Below are 21058 nucleotides of genomic sequence, written 5' to 3'. Positions count from 1 at the left end.
GATACTATTGTTACTACAAGGTGCTGCTAAGTCTCGAAACTGGTTTAAAAAACATTCTCTAACTTAGGAAAGGTGTTCCAGTTAATTTTTTCTACTCGTAAATTGGAGTTTCCGAGTAGGGTAAATGAACAAACTGGGGAAAGCAACAAATTTCCAAACACAAGTCACAGAGTTGCACCGGTTACATTTAACTAAGAATATATTTGTTTTGTTTTCTACAGATTCATTTGGGGCCAATCATTATCTTTGAGCAAACAAGTTAGACAATTTTTTCACAAAATTTGAGAAGTGACTTAATTTAAAGATAATTAAATGTTTTATGAACTATTATAGCAGTGGTCAGATAGCTCGTTTTAGACAAGCACTACAACCCCCAAGCAGAGGTGGGTGAGTTTCAAAAAATTGTATTCAAGGAGTGGCACTATTTCTTAAACATATTTTACTCAAGTAAAAGTAGGAGTAAAAAAAAACATTTGTTAAAATGTTACGTTAGTACTGACTAACATCTGATTTAATATTTTACATTTTTTTTAAATAGAAATTGTGTCAGCAGACGGACAGAAATATAAAGTTATGGGCTGGTTATGGCATTTTTAAGACTGAAATGAGATAAATAAATAAATAAATAAATAAATACATACATACATACATACATACATACATACATACATACATACATACATAAATTGAAATAATCAACATAATTACAAAATAAAAACATTTAGGCAGAAGAAACTTTTTTTAAAGTTACTGTATATGTCTGAGTGGAGGGCTACACTCTCTAAAGTGCTTTCTAGTTTTTATTCATCTTGCTTCAGTGACAACTTGAGATGTTTAGTTTTAATATGAGAGGTTATCATGGCTACCCTGTGTTTTGCTTGTATGTACTGATTTATGATCATTTGTGGTGTGTTTATAAATCTGAGGGCCTGTCCACACGTAGCCGGGGATCTGCCAAAACGTAGATATTTTTCTACGTTTCGGCCTGTCATCCACACGAAAACGGAACTTTTTAAAAACTCCGGCCAAAGTGAAGATCTGCGTTTTCTCCGTTTCGGGTGTCTGCGTGTGGACAGACAAAACCGGAGTTTTAAGGTCCGCAACGTCACTTTCCACGACAAAAAATGCTGACATCACGTGTGCGACCTGTGTTTACACTAGCCGACAGCATGGATGCCCTCAGAGCTGCGCTCGCTTTATCAATTGTCCAAGCGCTTTTTGCTTGTTTGTTTTTGCAAGCGGAATTACTGCTCCTTGTGGAAGACCACAGACGAAGGACGAGGTTAAGAACGGGGGAAGTACTGCCGCCTACAGGTCTGGCATGTCCTTAACAACGTAATTATCCGGGTACGTGAGGACAGAGTTTTCTTTTAAAACGAGGTGGTGTGGATGCAATTTTTTGGAGGGGCGGATATTCGTTTTTAAAGAAATCCGGCTACGTGTGGGCTAGGCCTGATGTATGGTGGTTCAGTTGTAGTTTGGCAAGATAGGGCCCCCACAACGCTAAAAATGGCTCTGTGTGGGTTTTTCATAAGCTGTTAGCTATAATCATCACAATTATAACAAACAAAGGATTGAAATATCTGGCTTTGCATCATCCATCTCAATTATTACTTTAACATTTTAGGTGAAATTACTGAAATAAATAAACTTTTGCAAAACAATTCAAATTTTCCAAGTTTTACTCATACATATCTGTCACCGTGGTCACGTGTGCTGCATTTAAGTTGAGCTATGACAATAATTAAGCTAATTCTTTGAAAAGAGTGGGAGCTTCTATTCTGTCAACTCCGTGATGAGCTGGCAACATTCTTCCAGTCAGTCTATAGCAACACACACAGAAAACAAATGTTGGCAGGAGTGAAGAATCGGCAACATCTAATCCCCTCAGATTTTCCGGGACAAGCCAGTAGTTATTTCACACATCAACAAGTAAAATCTTGCTCCAGAGGGTGATTTTGAAAGCAAAATGCAAAAAAAAAAAAAAAAAAAAAAAATCAATTTCAATCCACATGAACTCATGGAATCATTGTATCAGTGTTGTTACTTTTAGATCTGAAACTGAATCAAACGGTTTTACCTCTTCTGTGAATCAGCCTCGGCTAAAATTCAGACAATTGCATGTTCTCAGTGGTTGACTGAGCTTCTAGATTCAACCTATTTCTTCCAAGATCACAATCCAAATACTGAAAACTCTGGCTCACCTTTCGTTTACACAAAACCAGGATGTGTTCCAACTACAGGGGATCACACTCCTGAGCCTCCCTGGTAGAGTCTATTCAGGGGTTCTGGGGAGGAGGGCCCGGAGGATTGTCGAACCTCTGACTCAGGAAGTGCAACGAGGTCCACAGAGTCCCCCCATTTCCCTCCAACACACAGCAGACAATGGCCGAGTCATCAGAAAACTTCTGGAGGTGACAGCTGCTGGTGTTGTGGGTGAAGTTTGAGGTGTAGAAGGTGAATAGAAAGGGTGAGAGCACCGTACCCTGTGGAGCTCCACTCCTGCACACAACCACCTCAGACGTACAGTTGTGCGGCCTCATGTACTGTGGCTTGTTGGTGAGATAGTTGATGGTCCATGCAGTCAGATGTCCATCTACTCCTTCATCTTCTGCAGCAGTAAAGACAGCTGGATGGTGTTGAAAGCACTCGAGAAGTCAAAAAACATGACTCACAGTGTTTTTTTGTGTCTCCATAAAAGTTAACTTCCTGCAAATAAAAACTGGTAACGACAACTTTTAACTGATGATTAGTTCATTTTTGATCACTTGGTTTATTTATATATTTATACATATATTTTTGTCTTAGTGAGTTTTTGCTAATCAAACTCAAAGCTGAAATTTAAAATTGACTTTTAACTCATTTACCTTTTCAGAACAAATGCCTGTATTCTGTGTATGAAAATACATAAATAGAAGATTTAACGTGTTTTCGCCCCTCCCTCCTACTTTCAGTATAACCTACGTTCCAGCTAATCAGGTAGATGAACACCGAAGTCGTCTCTGTTTGCCCCCTCTGGCATCCATCCCAACAGACAGTGCATCTTCTTCACCCGTCTTACCAACACCTGAACCTGAGCCCGCATCAGTCCCGGCCAGGCCCTCCAGTCCCCCGGCTTCATCAACACTCAGACCATCAGCTTCAGTCAAACATAAACCAGCAGCACCTGATTCAGCTGCAGTGAAGACCTCTGCTTCATTTAAGACATCGTATCAAAGCCCGGCCATGGTCCCCACCATCATCCTAGCGTCAGACACAAGGTAACACAAGACACAAAGGTTTCTGTCTAGTGTTCATGGTTGCCTAATCCTGGAGACGCAGACAGGAAGCCTTTATATCGGCTTCCAGACCCAATTATTGTCACTGAAGTGAAACCACATGTAAAACAACAGCAGTTTAATAATCCACCTTCACTCATGCACATTTTTTCATTAATCAGTGTGTACAGTAAAGAGGACCTCTGTCCACTCCCATAGTGGCTTAATTTGCATCACCTTTGGCCAAAACCTTTTGATCAAGTTGACCACATATAGCAGTACTTGCATCTATAATGGGCTCGACACACGGGAGGCGACAAACGACCGCGATCAGCGAAATTTGTCGCCGTCGCTTTTATTACCTGACACACGGGAGGCGATCCGCAGCAGCGGCCAGCGGCAAAGCCGTCTACGCGTTCTGTTCCATGGCGAAATCGAAACTTCCGTTGTTTTGCATGGCTGTGTCAGGTTGGAGGGAATTAAGGTTATTTAAGCGGTTCAGAGTTAATAAAGTGGTAGATATGATGTTTCACAAGGGGCTGTTAGAGTTATGTGAAATCTTACTTCTGATTTTACTATAAAACATAATAATAACCAACTTCTCCTCCATGTTTGCTCGGAGATGTACGGAGCATCCTGTCCGCTCATTGGTAAGTGAATGAAACCTCCGTTGATTGGTCCTCGTCCGAGCGACAGCGATGAAAACTTGAAAATGTTTCAACTTTCTGGGATCGCGTCGCTGGGTCACCTGTGCACGACACGTGCACGAGCACAACATTTCACACGCACGTTTTTCGCGTTTCGCTTGGTAGGAGGGAGATCCGCGATTATCGCTTTTTCGCGCATGTCTCATTGAAAATGAATGGAGGAGAGGCGATGTCGCCTCCCGTGTGTCGAGCCCATAATGGGGGCACAAAAGATCAAACTAGGTGAAACAGATGCATTATCAGTGGTTTGCTGTCAGTTGCAAGCTAGACAATGCTCCAGAAACAGCTGTTTTCATGCTCCACTAATTACATTGATTACAACTGATCACAGATGGAAGCAACCATTGGTCTGCTAAGGACATGGTGGTTAATTCTACTGATTTTAAAAGTATTGTTTCTTTTCTTTATTATTATTATTATTATTATTATTATTATTATTATTATTATTATTATTATTATTATTATTTGCTTTGGGGTGGTGGATGGTGTATCTTATTAATCTCAGTAGTAGAACTTCAACTTTGATGTTTTTTCTAAGAATAGATTGCATTGGGTAAGTAAAGCTGATAAAACATGTGTTTTGTGTTTTCATTTTAAGGCTGTAAAGCAAAACATCCTTCAGAGGAGGAGGTGATTCCTTCATATACCCACAAAAGTTTTAATATTTCTAGTCACAATAACAGACAGAGAGGTATAGCAGAAGTGGGACCATAGGGGGAATTTAACTGATTGCATAATTAAATTTAGCGACCATGATTTACACTAGAGGTATAGCTTGGATCACCTTTTATGTTGGAGGAAGCAATGAAAATGAACACACTGTTGTTTAGCATTCTTTTCATTAATATCTTTATTTTTCAACACCAACAAGTAATCAGAGTAACACACATACTGTACATTAGTATTAGTATGTGTATTACTCCATCTTTATTAGGTTCTCCTATATGCATGGATCAACAAGGTCCAGAGAGATGAGGTCATACTTCTGGGTTACTAGTGGACCAGAAAATCCTTAAATGACATCTGCAGCTGGATAGTTTAAAGAAAATTCGCAGTTAAAAACGCAAGAGCCACTGCTTCAAAAACAAAGCAACAACTCGTGGGATTGTTCATTGATTTTTACTATGAGGCTGCCAGATAATAATTTTGGTGTTGCTGAGAATGTTGCTTCAATACAAACAAGTAATTACCGTGATGATGTGTTCCTCCAGGCGATGGCTGATATTTTACGAGTGTTCCCTGCAGGACGAGTCTGGGAACAGCTTTAAAAGGGATTTGTTTTGGGGGCAGACTAATTTGAAGCATGTTGACGTAGTTTTAAAACAATGTTTTATTTCTGCCAAATTTATCTACAATCCTACTAGAACCTATTGTCTTGTTTGATCTCACACTCCAAAGACCTCAAAATGAACCTTATGCATTCACGTTAGATTACAAGACAAAAATACACAGAGACACAAGGGGGGACATGCAAACACATCACAGAAAAGCCTGACAAAGATTTCAGTTGTTCTTGGGAGTGTCATGTTCTGTGTCCCTTTGTTCCCCAGCCCCTCCAGTTCCCACTCCAGGTTCTCCTTTTGTGTTTCATAGCGCCCTCATGTGTCCTTTGTCTGCATCTCATTTATGTGTCTCCTGTGTTCCTTTGGTCTTCTCCAGTCATCCCTCTGCAGCGTTTATAGTTTCAGCTTTTCATTTTTATTAGTCTCTTTAATATGTTTTGTCCCACCGGTTTTTGTAGTTCTCCTTCCCTTTAGAATTTTAGTTATATGGTTGCTTTTCTGTTTTTGGGTTCACTCTTAGGTCATGTTAGTTTCTTCCCTGAATAGTCATTGCTTTCACCTAGTCCTCCCCCCACACTCCACACACCTGCAGCTCATCTGCCTCCCATTATGCCCCAGTGTATAGACCCTTTTACTACCTACGTCATCAAAAGTTGCGCGCGCAGCCTGGCAACGAGAGTGAAGGCTTCCTCATTCACACTCGATACTAAAACAGCGTTTTAAACCCTTTGTTTTGAAGTTCTGAGCACATAAAAATGTCGGGTTGTTGCATGTATGGATGCCAGAATCGCTTCTCTTCAAGCAGTGGACTGAAACTTCGCAGAATTCCGAAGGGAGCACATCCATTTCAACAAAATCGGAGGCGTCTGTGGCTGCAGGCCATCAAAAGGGTTGATGAAAACTGGACTGAAAACACGATCCGAAATGCTCGAGTTTGTAGCGGCCATTTTATATCAGGTAAGGTAATTATGTACTAAGATTACACCAGAAAGCTGGTTAACGTGTGTTCTATTAAATAAAGTAAGTTGCGTTTGCTGGTTTGCTTTTAAGCAGTCTATTTATTAACAGGCGAGGTGTCATTGGACTCCTCGAGTCCTGATTTTGTGCCTTCTGTGTTTACTCAGAGTCTATGTCGTGATATTTTACTTTCTGTACGTGGCCACAGACAACATAGTTGTATGCATCTAACGATTTGTATGCCCGTGGCTTCTCACGTGTGTACTTACTGGGCCTCTCCACTAAAAACGTATATATATCGGGCCACTGGACATCTGGCCACGCACCTACATCTTCCACCCATTCCGTAATGCCACAGGGATCCGGGAGTCTGTTGCCATTCGTTAAAGTGAGTTTAATAATATAACATTCAAGATTTGCCGGTGATAACCCCGCAGCGTAGCTTGATAAAGCCTGACACAACGCCATCCTCTGTTGCCAAGCTGTGCGCGCATATTCTCGCTGACGTCATATTGTTTACAAACAGTAAAAGGGTCTATTTAAGCCCTGTCTTGTCTCTGCGTCTTGTCGGTCCATTGTTATTTGTTGTAATTCTGTCAAGTTCTTCTCGTGCCTCTAGTGCTTGGATCTAGTCATCTCATGCCTCTTGTATTTTTGGATCTCCAGATCTCTATCTGGATCTTTGGACTGTTTGGCTCCCAGCCTTTTGGATTACTTTTGTTTTTTTGGTTACTCCTAAAATAAAGGATTTTACTTAACATCTTCCCCAGCCTCGTGTCATCCTGGGTTTCTGCATATTTGGCTCCTAAACATCCCCAGATCGTGACAGGGGGGCTATTACCACTGTGTCATGTAAAATCTACAATACAGAATAAATAACAAAAATTGCACAAATTCCTGCCCTTTTCACAAGCACTCCTAAATGAACCAAGAACATAAAACAACTGACTTATGTATGGATGGCTTAATGGTACTGCTGTTTAAAAAACGGAGGAAGCTATAAATGCTACATAAATCAAAAGTGAAAAGGGCGATTGTGCGTCACTTTAATTATCCGCACACCACGAAGGATTGCTGCAGGATGCAGCTAGCTTTGCGCCTGTGTGCTCGCCTCTCAGTGTTGAATCTCTGGGTTATATTTAGCTGTTCGCTCATGGATCTCAGTGCTGACTGTCAGCAAAAATGAGTGGTTTCGCTTCTGTCTGTCCCTGTTTTCACTCCACCTTCAACACTCTTCCTTTCTCCTCCCACTTTCACTCCCATTACTCTGCTCAGGTCTTCCTTCAATCTTATCTTTCAATCAGGTCTCTCTCTTTTTATCTTCCTCTGTGTGTGTGTGGGTGCGCGCGTGCATGCACATGTGTGTATGTGTGTGTCATTTCACTCTCAGTCATCTGGCTTGCTTCTTTTACTTATTCCCTCATTGTGCCTCTCCTCCCCGGCTCCTGGTTCCCCTACTCTTCTCGTTGCTGCTCTCTTTCAGCCCTAGTAGAATCATTTGTTCTGCCCTCTTCTGAACATTAACTGGCTACATAGTCCTGCTGTGCAGATAGCACTACTATCACTCACATCCTTGAGCTTATTACAGCTCCACGCCGTTAAACATATTCATGAAAAATATCCGTCCTCCTCTCCCTCTTTCTTGCATGTGTTCACATTATATGTATATGTATATATATATATATATATATATATATATATATATATATATATATATATATATATATATATATATATGTATATATAGTGTCAACAGACAGACAGTGTGCATTAATATTCACCCACACCCACATAAACCATAAGAAACAACCTTCGAGTGACTTTCCAGACAGAAAATATATTTTTCAAGACTATTTGCACCTTAGTCGGTGCGCCTACTCAAGCCCCAACAGAGCACCTCATTGTCAACCAAAGTGACTGATGTTTGACGTGTAAGATGGGGAGCTACACCAATAAACCCAGCTGTTTTGACTTGGTGATATTGTCATAAGCTGTTCAGCTCAAGTATTTATGGTGGCAACTTCAGTGCTGCCTAAATTCTTCATGTCATTGATGCAACAAGATGTTGGAACTGTCCCTCAGAGGTTCTGATCCACGTTGACATGACAGTGTCACGAACTCCTCCGGGTAACTACATTTCCCAGCATTCTCGCCACCACTTCCCAACATTCCCGCCACCAACGTGGCTTGCCGACGTCATCACGCCGACCCCATAGTTCTGCTGTGTAAGGGAGAACTTCCGGGAAAAGTAAGCGCTTGGCCTCTCACAACTGGGCCGGGACTCTAAGCTCGACCCATGCACTTACTTTTCCCGGAAGGTCTCCACCACACAGCAGAACTACGAGGTCGGCGTGATGACGTCGGCAAGCCACGTTGGTGGCGGGAATGTTGGGAAGTGGTGGCGAGAATGCTGGGAAATGTAGTTACCCGGAGGAGTTCGTGACAGACAGCATCACTCAGTTCCAAGCATGATGTGAATCTCCTGTTCAACCACATCTCAAAGGTTCCGGACTGGAGCTGCAGTAAACTCATCATGTTGTTGAAGAAACCAGTTGAAGATGGTCTGAGCTTTGTGACCTGGTCCATCATCTTGCAGCGTCAGAAGATGGGTCCATGTGGTCATGAAAGGAGGAAAATCTCCTCCACAGAGGCAGCAGCCAGACTCCTAACCAAATCCAGCAGACGAGCTCACATCACTCCAGTTTTACAGTCCCTCCACTGGCTCCCGATAGAATATAGAATTCAGTTTAAAGTTTTAGTCCTGACCTATAGAGCTCTTAACAACCAGGCTCCAAGCTACCTATCTGAGCTTTTATCCCCACACACCACCTCTCGGAACCTTAGATCCACATCTGAAAACCTCCTGGCTGTTCCTGGAACCAGACTGAAAACCAAAGGGGGCAGGGCCTTTCAGACTATTGCACCCAGACTTTGGAACAGTCTACCTTCAAATCTCCATCTCTCTAACACTGTAGAGGTCTTTAAAAATCATCTAAAAACTCACCTTTTCCTCCAGGTGTTCCCTCCCTAAATGTTCTAAAAGATGGCTTTGTTCGGGTTCACACCTTCACTTTGTTTTTACTCATGATTTTATTTTCTACGTTTATCACTGCTATTGTTTTTCTGATGTTTTTATTGGTTAGAGGTATTTGCCCTGATCTTACTCATGTTGTACAGCGCTTTGTGATTTATATCTGTGAAAGGTGCTCTGTAAATAAACTTTTACTTACTTACTTACTAGTAACCTTAATCGTTAGTACAAGCCAGGATGAATCCATGCTTTTATGTTGTTGACACTCTGATTAGACTATCTGAATGTTGGAACTGAAATGGAGACTCATCGGACCAAGAAATGCTTTCCCAGTCTTGTAAAAGCTCGTGTAATCAGTGTTTTTTAGCTACTGTTGCTTTTCTATAGATTAAAACCAGTTTTTCTGTTATCCTCTGAAATCAAAAAGACAGTTATTTTCATCCACACACCTGTTTTTTGCTCTGTAAACCCAAATAGTTGTGGCTGAAAATCTCAGTAGATCAGCGGTTTCTGCGGCACTCTGACCAGCCAATCTGGTTAGGGTTAAGCTACATCTTCTACACCATCTACAGTCACTTGCATCTTCTTTCTTCTCCATCCTGATGCTCAGTTTAACCTTCAGCAAGCTGTCTTCATCATGTGCCTTAATATTTGGTATTGCTGCCATGTGAGTGGCTGATTAGATATTTGTTTTACGCAATATAACACAAGTCCCTAATAAAGATGCCTTGAGTGTATTATCTATTGTAAAAAAACCACAACTAATGTTTATGGGATTATCACGCAGTAATGAGGATTTTCATTCTGTAACCTAGTAAATCTTATTTTTCTTGGAATTTTTCCTTTTCTGCTACTAGTTGGCAATTTCCGAAATATCCTCAAAAAAGTTTGGAGAAGGAAAACGATGGTGACACGGTGAAGGAAAAAAGAGAGAAAGCGACTGTGGATGTAAAAGTTCCAACGCCTGATGTGCACATAACAGTGGATGGAAAGGAGGAGAACAATAAAGAGTTTCATTCGTGCACAACAATGTCTTGGGATCAACCTAGAAGGTTAGTAAATAAGCAAATTTTGTCACACTGTCAGTGGATATTATTCAGATTTTCTGTTTCTTTGCAGGTTTGCTTATATGGCCGATCAGGATTTCTATAATCATGAAAGAATCTCAGAGAGCCAAAAGGATGTTCTCAGCAGGAGTAGAGCAGAATTATCAAGTTTCAGGGGTTCAGAGGATGTGACGACTTCTCCAGAGTGTTTTTACTGAATTTGTTCGTGCATGCCACCAGGATAAGTCACCAAAAGGCCATGCCCAGAAAATCAGCTTTAGTGTGGCTCTCTGGCAGCTGTTTTTTTCTTTCTTTTTCGTTTATATATTAATCTCAGATTCTGCAGTGCTTAGCAGCAGAGAGCAGGAAACTGAAAAAGTTTGGAGAACCCTGAACTAATTGCACACCTCTTAAAAAAATCTAATATACATACATTGCTGAACTTTTGCATCAATCTGGTGAGCATTGTCTGAGAGCACCTCCCGGTCTGTGTTACAGAGTGCAGCTGACTCGAGCACCAGGCCAATCCCTGGGTATCAGCATCATGGGAGGCAGAGGAATGGGGAGAAGGCTGAGCAGCGGGGAAATGATGAGGGGTGTCTTCATCAAAAACATCAGCCCCGACAGCCCAGCTGCTCATAATGGCACCCTCAGGATTGGAGACAGGCTCCTGGAGGTTTGTTTGCATGCATGGACCAGATGTGTGCTAGTGTGCTGCAGAAACAAAGAAAGATAGACATGTATTAGACATGGAAAGAAAACGTTAGTGGGTTTGTGTGTGTTGTATGATTTACATCTAAAAATAGCTAAAATCAGCATTTTTATCATTCAGACTCTGCAACAATGATAAAAACTACAGTCAGGTTCATAAATATTGGGACATCGACACAATGCTGACATTTTTGGCTCTATACACCACCACAATGGCTATCAAATGAAACGAACAAGATGTGTTTTAACTGCAGACTGTCTGCTTTTATTTGAGGGTATTCACATTGAAATCAGGTGAACGGTGTAGGAATTACAACAGTTTGCATATGTGCCTACTACGACTAAGTGAACTATAGTGAAAAAAACGGCATCATTTAGTCGGAAAGAGCACATGAGTGAAAACTGCAAAAACAGGTAACGGCATAAAAAATGACAAGGCTCCTTAAATCAGTTAAAATCCCCAGTTCATGCTCATGGCTGATCAAGTGTTAGCAGTTTTGATTAAATCTTCAAGAGAAAAATGTGATTTCATTCAGTGTTGTAATGTCTTGCACGGTCCGCAAGTACTGAAAGTTCATGTTGATCCTCAACTACTACCACATCAATTTAAGCTTATAAGAAACCACATTAACTAATTTAGGGTCATTTTTAAAAATGTACATAAGTGGATAACTGTGGTGATCGTTTTGATGACATGATTTCCTAAAAGTTAATGGCAATGTTTTAAACATAAATCTTACATAACTCTTGAAATATATAATCTAATTTGATGATTTTTCAGTTAGTGTCACATCAAGTTATAGCTTAATTATAGACTGGTGAATTTCCATGTTTTTGTCTGCAAATGTAGCTGCAGTTAGGTGTTGGTGTAAGTCTTTTACTGAAAAATCAGGATAACATAGATAGTACATAAGCAATGACTGAATAGGAAGGAACACTTCTTCTGGCACTCGCAGAGTACAGACGCTTCCCTTTTTGCTCCCTTATCTTTTTCCCAAGGCTCTTTGTCCCATCTGCCTACAGAGCTCTTCTCTGCATTTCTCCTGGAAATCCCTATTTTTTAGAAATGGATTTAATTAATTGGTCATTCAATGCGATTGATAAGATCTTTTCCACGATGAGAACGGAGGAGGGGGCTCCCCTCTTGCCCTCAAGGGACACACGCAGCGGGATATGCGCTCGATTCCTGGAAGGTCTGGAGGATCGTTTGTCTCTCTCAGTTGTCCATTGAGGACGTCGAAGATATGTGGATATTTGGCCTGAAGTTCACTGGATTTCTTCTGATTGGAGTTGGAGGATATCTGGTTTTCTGGAAATTTGGGAAGTCGGGAGCGATTGGAATGCGACCCGCACCCATGGCAAGCACCGCCCGGGCGGATGCCTCACAGACTGGGACGTTACTCGAGGTGAACCGTAAGCTGGACAATGTCCTTGCTGCATTGCCGGTATTAGTGCGCAAAATGGATGTCATCTCGGAGAGGGTCACCGGACGGTGTGGGGATGTTTAATACCTGAATTGGCTTCACTGGAGGACTTGAATGATCAATACAGACGTTAAGGCAGAGAGGAAAATTATCTCTGCCTGACCCAAACAAAGTCTTGTTATCCAGTTTGACGCCTAAGCAGCCTTGGAGCTGTGTGCAACAACCCCCACGATGGAAGAAATGCAGGCAGATGCTGTGAAAACCCGACCTACCCCCCGCCTTCAGATTGTGGTCTCCGCCTAGTGAGGTCATCAAAATGCAGGAACTCAATGTGCTCTGCTCCCTTTCCCATAACCTCCCAACCACCTGTGGATACAGTTGGCTGAGCGCCACATGGGCTGCTCCCGCTGAGGAACCAGGATCCCAGCACCCCCACCCCCCCCATCGGAGTCTCATGTTGTGAACTGCAACGTTCGTGCGTTTATGTTGAGGCGTTTTTTTTTTTTTTTTGCATAGTAAAGCTACGCCCTGCCGGGAGTAACTCTTGTGTGCCTTTTTTTCCCTCCCCCAATCCATCCTCATGTAATTCCCTTTTCATCTATTAAGGTAGCGAGACTCTTGTTGCGAAGGACCACAGTCACCAATTCTTGTCATGTGTCTTGCCCATCTATGTCTGATCTCTGAATTGTGTGTACTGAAACTCTTAATTTCCCCCTGGGATAAATAAAGTTTTGATTGATTAATTGATTGATTGATTGATTGATTGATTGGTTGGTTGATTGATTGATTGATTGATTGATTGATTGATTGATTGATTGATTGATTGATTGATGTCGACTTTGCCCATTTTCTAAGATTGTCCTACTTGTCACTGTACATCACAGGACAAAATCACGGAAGATCATTTAGTCTCTGTTTCCTATTGGCCACGTTTAAGTCTTACTCATAAAAATGATTTCAGACCCATACCCATAGGGAGGCTAGGTCACGCCCATCTACTTCCAGACCCGGAAGAACAAAAATGAATGTTAGTCAACGGGGATCTAAAAGCTATTTCGTAACCCCGTCTGTTCTGTGCCTTGGATTTCACATATGATGTGAATTTTAAAGACACTTTCTGATGCCAAGACAGCACTCATTTTTGAACAGGGACAAACGTCTCACCAAATTGACGTCATCAAACCAGACACGGAGAAGACCAGAGGAAAATGCCTGTAGTTTAGCAAACTTTGAATCCTTCCGTCAGGAGGAAAGAACCATCTTCTTGCCATGTGTTAAATAGCAGCTATGCCAAGGGCGAAGAGATTCGGTGGTGACGTCACATATACGACGTGCCGACATCTGATTTTTCAACACGTTCTCACACCTAAAGTATCTAAAACTGATGAAGGGTGACCAAGCGTTTCTTTCTGACGCGTTGGGGCTTCCGATGCGCCGGGAGGCAACGCTCTGTGCCAGAGCGTGTCTTTCAGACGCCCGCAGTAGAACGGAGATTTCACCGACATTTAACCTCTAGCAATTTAACCTGCCCCTCACCCCCATCCTAACCTTAACCCAGTTTCTCGTTGTAAAGTTCACATTAACTGTGTTTGAGAGGAGCGATACAACAAGAAACAAAGTTCAGCATGTGCAAGTGGGTTAAGGTTAGGATGGGGGTGAGGGGAAGGTTAAATTGCAAGAGGGTAAAGGTCACAGTTTGCTAAACTCTTCGTTTTACAGTGGGCATCGGAAAGAGACACTCTGGCATAGCGCGTGGGAGCCCCAACACGTCGGGAAGTAACGCTAGCTCACCCTTCGTCAGTTTTAGATGCTTTGCTTGAGAACGTGTTGGATTTTTGGTCATGCTAATTACAATCGTTTACTAGCTGATGAATCTCAAAGTATGTCACTGGTGAGGTCGAAACAGCCATTGTTTCTTTTCATTTAAATTCAAGTACAACATATGTGCGATCCGGGGGTGAAGCAAAGCGGATTAGAGAATAGTGTTTTTAGCCGTTGACTTGCATTCATTTTTTCGTTTTTCTGGGGGCGCACAAGTCGAGGAGACGTAGGCTCCCTATTTAAACCATTGGGGGTGTATCTAAATGTGTCTGTCAGTGAGGCATGACTGTTAGGGGTCAGGCTGCTGATGTCAGAGATGGAGAAGAACAGCCGCTCATGTTTGAGCTGACAGAGGAGCTGCTGTAACTCGGATAACGTTTTTTTTTTCACAACAGTGAAAGCAGAATGGCAGCAGGATGCACAGCATGTTGAACCTTGAGGCGAATGGGCTGTAACAGAAGAGGACCATGTCAGGTTCAACTTGCATCAGCCATCAAGAAAAAAAAACTTGGCTGCTGTGAGCTCGGTCTCAACAGCACCGGGCAGATGAGGGCTAGAAAACATGTCATTCTGTTGTTGAGTAGTGTGAACAACACAAGCAGAGAACAACAAAAACAGCGGTCAACCGTCAGAAACGTTGTCGTAGACTCCCTCATGGAAATCACGGAACAATTCAAAATCAAACTAATCCGCACACTTGGTTAAAAACATGGTTTCTCTTTATTTTTTTATTTAATTAGGAGTTTTTCTTACAGTATGATCACTAATGTGCAAAGGTGAACAGCTAGTGTTAGACCGACTTTGGAATGACTGGCAACAAAACACGTTTTGTTCTTTTTTTAATCAAAGTATTTATAATAAATCAGTTTTTAGACTGATATTCCATGCGCAGTTTTTAAGCAGTGCAGGTGGCAGCCAGGTAAAACGAAAACTGAGAGCCAGACATACTGGGAGGGCTGGCTGCCGAGTGAGAAAAGGTGAGATCACCCAGTAAAGAGAACAAAGGGAGAAAAGGGCAACTCTAAATGTCTAATATCACACTACAGCAAGCTCATTATAATAACATGAAACTTAACCCTAACCCTAATATGAACAACACTAACGCTGCTCTGAATATAAAGAAGTGGATGCAGCTCAAAAGAAAATTAAACTAATGAAAAAAACAACAAATTAAACTTACCATTAACTATTTTCTTTATCCAGTTTTAGAACATTGCTGTCATGTATTCATCGGCCAACCAAACATTAGCATTGTCCATCAAATGTCTCTTTTCTTGGCTAAGGTAAGCGGCGTGGACCTCAGAGATGCCAGCCATGAGCAGGCAGTAGAAGCCATCCGTCGGGCCGGAGACACTGTGGTCCTTGTGGTTCAATCTGGACAAGCTGAATCTCAGGTACTGCCTTTCAGAAATGACCAGCAAACATCTAAACTCTGCTTTCAGGGATGTAAACCTCTCTTGGTAAATCACCAGTTTCTTGAGGCTGTAGACAGCTTTACGATCAATTTCAATACAATTGGCGTTTTGGTGTATTTTGTGCTAGAAAGCCCCACGAGATGGGCATCAATATTTGCAACAGGAAAATATGATGTTGCTGAGACAGATAAGATATTAAATAAAAGTATCCTTTTACTCATAATATAATCAGAATTGTACTCGTATGTCACAGTTCTATTGGTTTTCATCCTCCTGCTCTATACCTTGTGTTTCCCCCACAGTCTCCTAATCCCATCAGTCATGAAAGACTATCTCCGACACCACTGTCCAACTCACACAACAACAAGGTGAGGCTGCTCTCATGCTAGGCTATCTGCTATCTGGTATTTAAATAATAGGGGGGATAAAAGCCAAATGTCTCCAATATTGTGCAAAATTCAAAATATGAATCAAAATTTGCAGTTTGTTAACCCTCTCAGGCTCAAATTAAGTTTTGATGAAAGGACGAACAACTAAGTCCTTCAGGGGTACTTCTGAGTTAAAAAATGCTCATGAAATACGCACGTGGAGTAACCAGGTAGGTAGGTTTTAACGTTGCAAATCTGCAACGCCTGCCTCCAGAGGGTTAAACATATTTGGTTTACTGGCTATTAAAAAGTCCAAGATGGTGGGCATTTTGACAACAGCATCCTTGTGTTCACCAGGAATATTTTCCCTTGGTTTTGTCGTCAGCAACAACCTTTGCATATACTCTTGTCTACGATTTGTTCTAATGACACAAATCTAACATATAAATGAGGCAAACGTTCAGATTCTTCCGTGTTCATAGACTATGACCTTTGTTTACACTACAAGCAGAGTCTTGAACAACTTGGCACTAAAACATCCGATGTGCATGCCAGTCACACGTACCCCGGATTTTTGACGTCAGGGACATCATTTTCTAATGACTTTTAAGAAAGATTTAGGGTCACTCCTAAAGCAAGATAGCAAACACGATGTTGCAAGATGTGCACTAACACATTCCAGAAGTAAAATGTATGTAGCATCATAAAGAAGCTAAATAGCACAAATAGTCAATATGATCATTCCCAGCCAGCACATGTTGGTGGGCCCCATATGGAATATACAGTATCTGGGCAAGCCCTATGGGTCCCAACAGGGTTTGTCTGTAGTTTCCACGGCGGCTCCACAGGGGTTTGCCCAAAAAGATTTTAATGGACCAGTGTTAGACCTACAAACCCTGTTGGGACCCATAATGTTTGCCCATATAAATTCCATATGGGGTCCACTATGTGTGGTGACTGGGATTCAGATTGATCAACTTCATGGATGGCAGTGGGTGACTCAAAATGCGCATGGGTGGCCGATGTCTTGGGCCGTGTTTGAAATGTCCACCCGTTGACTAAATTGTACATTGTTCAATGATTCATTGACCATAGATGTGTATGGACACAGCTTAACTGGATTTTCCAAATGGTTATTCAATCGAAGTTGACTGGCAAAGAAAATCACCAAATAATAATAAATCGGTGTCTGTACCAGTATTTCCATGGTCTAAATGCTCCAGGGAGGGAGATGAAGCTTTGAAACATTTCTTTTGATGATAAAATGTCCCATGGACGTAATTTTCACTTTAGAAGTGTGTGTGTGTGTGGGGTGGGGGGGTGGGGGGTGGGGGGGGCACGGAGGGGGGGGGGGTGTCTTTACAGTATGTTCTAATGGAAAACAGGCTTATACACAAACGGTTGTTTTCCGCTTGGTCCTAGAGCTCAACCAGTGTCAATTTAGTATAAAGTAATATTGTTTTTGGATGGTAAAAAGTGCAAGGGTCAAAACTTGACTTTGGAAAAAGTGGGGGGACATGTTGTTCCAACCCCCCCCCCCAAATTACGTCCATGAAATGTCCTATATACTTTTTAAGCTGAAAGACTTCTGGACGTCAAAGCATAAACTTAACACTGCCCTGCAGAGGTGAAGAGTTGCAGCCGCAGTATTTATCTAATGTTTTGACACCCGAAACTTAACTTTTACCTGAACAAATGTGGAGATGTGAATTATTTTCCTGCCTGATTTCTGTTTCCACACAGTTACTGATGTTTGGCAGTCTCTAAGCAGGAGTGAATCGAGTGTGTTATATATACGCTGCGTTATATATAGTGTGATGAGTCATTTTAACACCTACACGGAAATCCAGAAATCCTGAAGAGGATGGGGTGTTTCAAGTGGAAGATGTGTTTATTTTTTTTTGTTGCATTTTGTGTAGAACTGTATCTGTTTCCTGATAGGAAGCAGAAACTCCCAGCAGTCTGTTCCTTAGTCTCTCCCATGCAAATCCCTTCACTCCCACACCCTTTAAGGTTAGTGCGTGTATGTGTATGTGTGTAAATGTGTGTGTTGTACCACCAGGATGCAGAATCTTTAAAGCAGCCTTGCATTTACATCAAAACAACTTGCAAGAAAGTAATTAACGTGCATATTTGTAAATAGAACCCCTGCAGTTCAAAGTCCCTTGCAGCTACCTTGTTTGTTGAAATTCTTTGTTATTTTTTGCTTTGATGGAGTTGCACAGCTCTAAATAGAGTATGTGATCTTTTGAAGTTATTTTCTCATGTACTTTTAAGTTTGCCACAAAATAATGCATGATTTTGGCCATCTTTCATGTTATTTTTAGCCCGCATTAAATACTTTGTTCATTAATTCATCCCGTTCGTCAGTGTTTCCCTCTGCTTCATCAAGCACACTGAACGAGCCTCAGGGGCCATCTGACTCGTGCCTGAAGGACCCCCGAGGCATCTCAAACTCTGCCTGTTCAATAATGCAAAAACTTCTCCCCTAGGCACCTTCGCCGTCCTCCGATAGAATGGATCGGAGAAGCCCCATAAATGTCACACCCCTAGTCGTAGCGGCAGCTGAAGACGGAGACAACACTAGCAGGAGTAAGTGTGCATCGTAAAGACGTCACAAAGACATAAATAGGGATCCTGCACAGCCTAAACGGATAAGACATTTTCACATCAATGCTCATAAAATGTCATCAAGCTCTCCGACGCTGATTTTTTTTACAGTTTTGGACCCTTATCTCAAACTGTTTTTCATGGCATTTACAAGTAAAGCCAGCTGGCCAGAACAATTAATTTGTTTTGGATGCTTCCCGATTGAATGGAATGACCTGTAACTATCTAAACAGCTGCCATGACAACAGCTAGCTAAAACATCTACATGCTAAGAAAAAGCTTCAGTGTTCACTTCATAATCTTTTTCAGCAGAAGAAAAAAAACATTGGATCACTCTGAACAAAGGGAAAGGAAACATTTCTGTTACACCTGGCAGGTGTAACAATAAAACAGATGATGAAGTAGCTTTGGAGTATCACATTTCAGGATTTATACAGTAGTTGAAGAAGAAGTTTTCACATGGGGCTTGGTGCAAATTTAGTTAGACTATTTGCCATAATTAGCAATTATATTTGGTGTTCTGACTGACAAATTACACTGATGGCAGCATTAAAAAAATCTGTATTTGGAAATATTCCATGTGAGACGTGACATGTAAAGACAGATCAAGTACAACTGCCATTTGCCATCATATCCCTTTACGGGCCTTGCCAAGTTGTATGTCAGAGCCAGAGTCTGCGCATTTGAGATATGGGGCTGGCAGTGCCAGACAAATCAACTCAATGTGAGAAGTCATTTCATTTTTAATTAGGCGAAAGTCGTGTTTATTCACATGTAGTGTGGGAGTTTAGGCACGCGAAGTTGGTAGCACTATTGTCTTGGTTTGAATCCCGCCTGCGTGGCCTTTCTGCATGAAGTCAGCATGTTCTCCCTATGCATTCATCATTTTCCAACATGAAATAAAAATGACATGTTTAGATTAATGCAACACTCCATAGCTAAGAGTCGGTGTTTGAATGTTTTTGATGGACAGGCAACATGTCCATGGTGTCCCCTGTCTTTGGCCCGTTGACCGCTACAGATAGGCATCAGCTCTCTTCAATTTCTAGACAGGATCCCAACCGGTCCCGCTTCAATTCCTCAGCTATAAACCATGAGACGAGGCCCCTTCTTCATGGATACAATAGCATCACACACTGATCCTCTATACTACCATGTTAAAAAAAAAGAAACACAATAATACTATGGAAATGCTGTGAGCCCATGGGTTCTAAATACTCATCTGAAGATTTCACAAAGATCCTGTGAAGACCAACCAGTAACCATCTGCTTTTTTAGGACGTTGCAGGGATGGTCTCCAGTGGGAACAGGGCCTTAGATTCATACACACAAGCAACTATTTACAATTTTATTTCAGTGATGCAATCAATGTGTTGATGCACTCATGCCCTCACACCCAAACCACACTCTGTACAATTAGGGTTATACCATACTTGTGCATTTAACAGAAACATAGACATTGTCCTCCATTTTCAGAGCAAGTGTGACATTCATCCCAGGAGTATTGCAGCAACACACACATATTGCCCTCCTGGGTGTAGTGCTTTGCCGTATGTCTCCATGTTTCAGTCATTAAATTGAGTAGACCACACTTTTTGGCTGAGCCAGTATATTCTTCCCTTAACAGCCTTCTGTTTGTTAACACTTTCCTCTAGAGAAGATGCTTCAGCGCTATGGCAGCCTGTCAGGAAAGCTTCACATGATTGAGCTAGAGAAAGACCCTGCAGCTCATGGTCTGGGAATCAGCCTTACAGGCAACGAGGAAGGCTCCCGGGCTCGCATGAGTGTCTACGTGGTGGAAATAGACCCTCATGGGCCTGCTGGCTTGGATGGGAGGATACAGGTTGGAGACGAACTACTGGAGGTAAGAGGAAAAGTGCAATGGGACAACCATTAGGAGATAGAAGTTGTAAAGGGGATGCCTGGTGCAAATGTGTTTTTAAAGAAGAAGCTGGAAAGGAAGAGAAAACCATGTGAGAAGGGAAGGGCTGATGACAGAACTAAATGCGATGGATGGAATAAAAAAAAACTTCTAGAAAAAAATTAAGTATTTCCAAGTCATCGCATGGGAAGCTTCTTTTCTTGAAGATAAATGTTAATCCTCCTGGATCTCTGGGACTTGAAGCTCCCTCCGTCTCCTACGCATCTTTGGGGGGCAGATCTGTGGTCCCTCACACTCTCTATTGGACGCCCCTAAAGAGAAACCTTACATAAACAAGCGCATGTACGCACACAGATGCTCACATGGTGCTCTCATAAGTATGGACTTGGGCATTCTCAACACATGTCTTAAGGCTGTGGTTGGCGCTAAATGCACTGTGATTTATTATCATGTGATTGTTCAGTTAAACAATGTTTGTCCTTTCTCTTTCACCTCTGTCTCTGTGTCCGGTCGAAGTTACAAAGCATTCAAAAACAACAACAATAA

General features: G+C 41.8%; 1 protein-coding gene across 4 annotated transcripts in view; it reads left to right on the top strand.

The window, feature by feature from the left end:
• Window positions 1-21058, top strand: part of LOC107382178 (multiple PDZ domain protein) — a 98521-nt gene that overhangs the window by 58984 nt on the left and 18479 nt on the right. For 3 of the 4 annotated variants that reach the window (XM_054751579.2, XM_054751578.2, XM_054751577.2), the window contains exons 21-28: window positions 2955-3260; window positions 10093-10287; window positions 10780-10957; window positions 15521-15631; window positions 15955-16020; window positions 17962-18033; window positions 18513-18612; window positions 20286-20494. In XM_054751579.2, coding sequence (XP_054607554.2) covers window positions 2955-3260; window positions 10093-10287; window positions 10780-10957; window positions 15521-15631; window positions 15955-16020; window positions 17962-18033; window positions 18513-18612; window positions 20286-20494 — 1237 coding nt within the window. The remainder of the gene's footprint in view (window positions 1-2954; window positions 3261-10092; window positions 10288-10779; window positions 10958-15520; window positions 15632-15954; window positions 16021-17961; window positions 18034-18512; window positions 18613-20285; window positions 20495-21058) is intronic. The other variant, XM_054751580.2, reaches the window with a different exon arrangement.

The sequence above is a fragment of the Nothobranchius furzeri genome, chromosome 7 (assembly GCF_043380555.1).
Source record: "Nothobranchius furzeri strain GRZ-AD chromosome 7, NfurGRZ-RIMD1, whole genome shotgun sequence".
NCBI lineage: Eukaryota > Metazoa > Chordata > Actinopteri > Cyprinodontiformes > Nothobranchiidae > Nothobranchius > Nothobranchius furzeri.
This window is presented reverse-complemented; position numbering and strand designations above follow the sequence as displayed.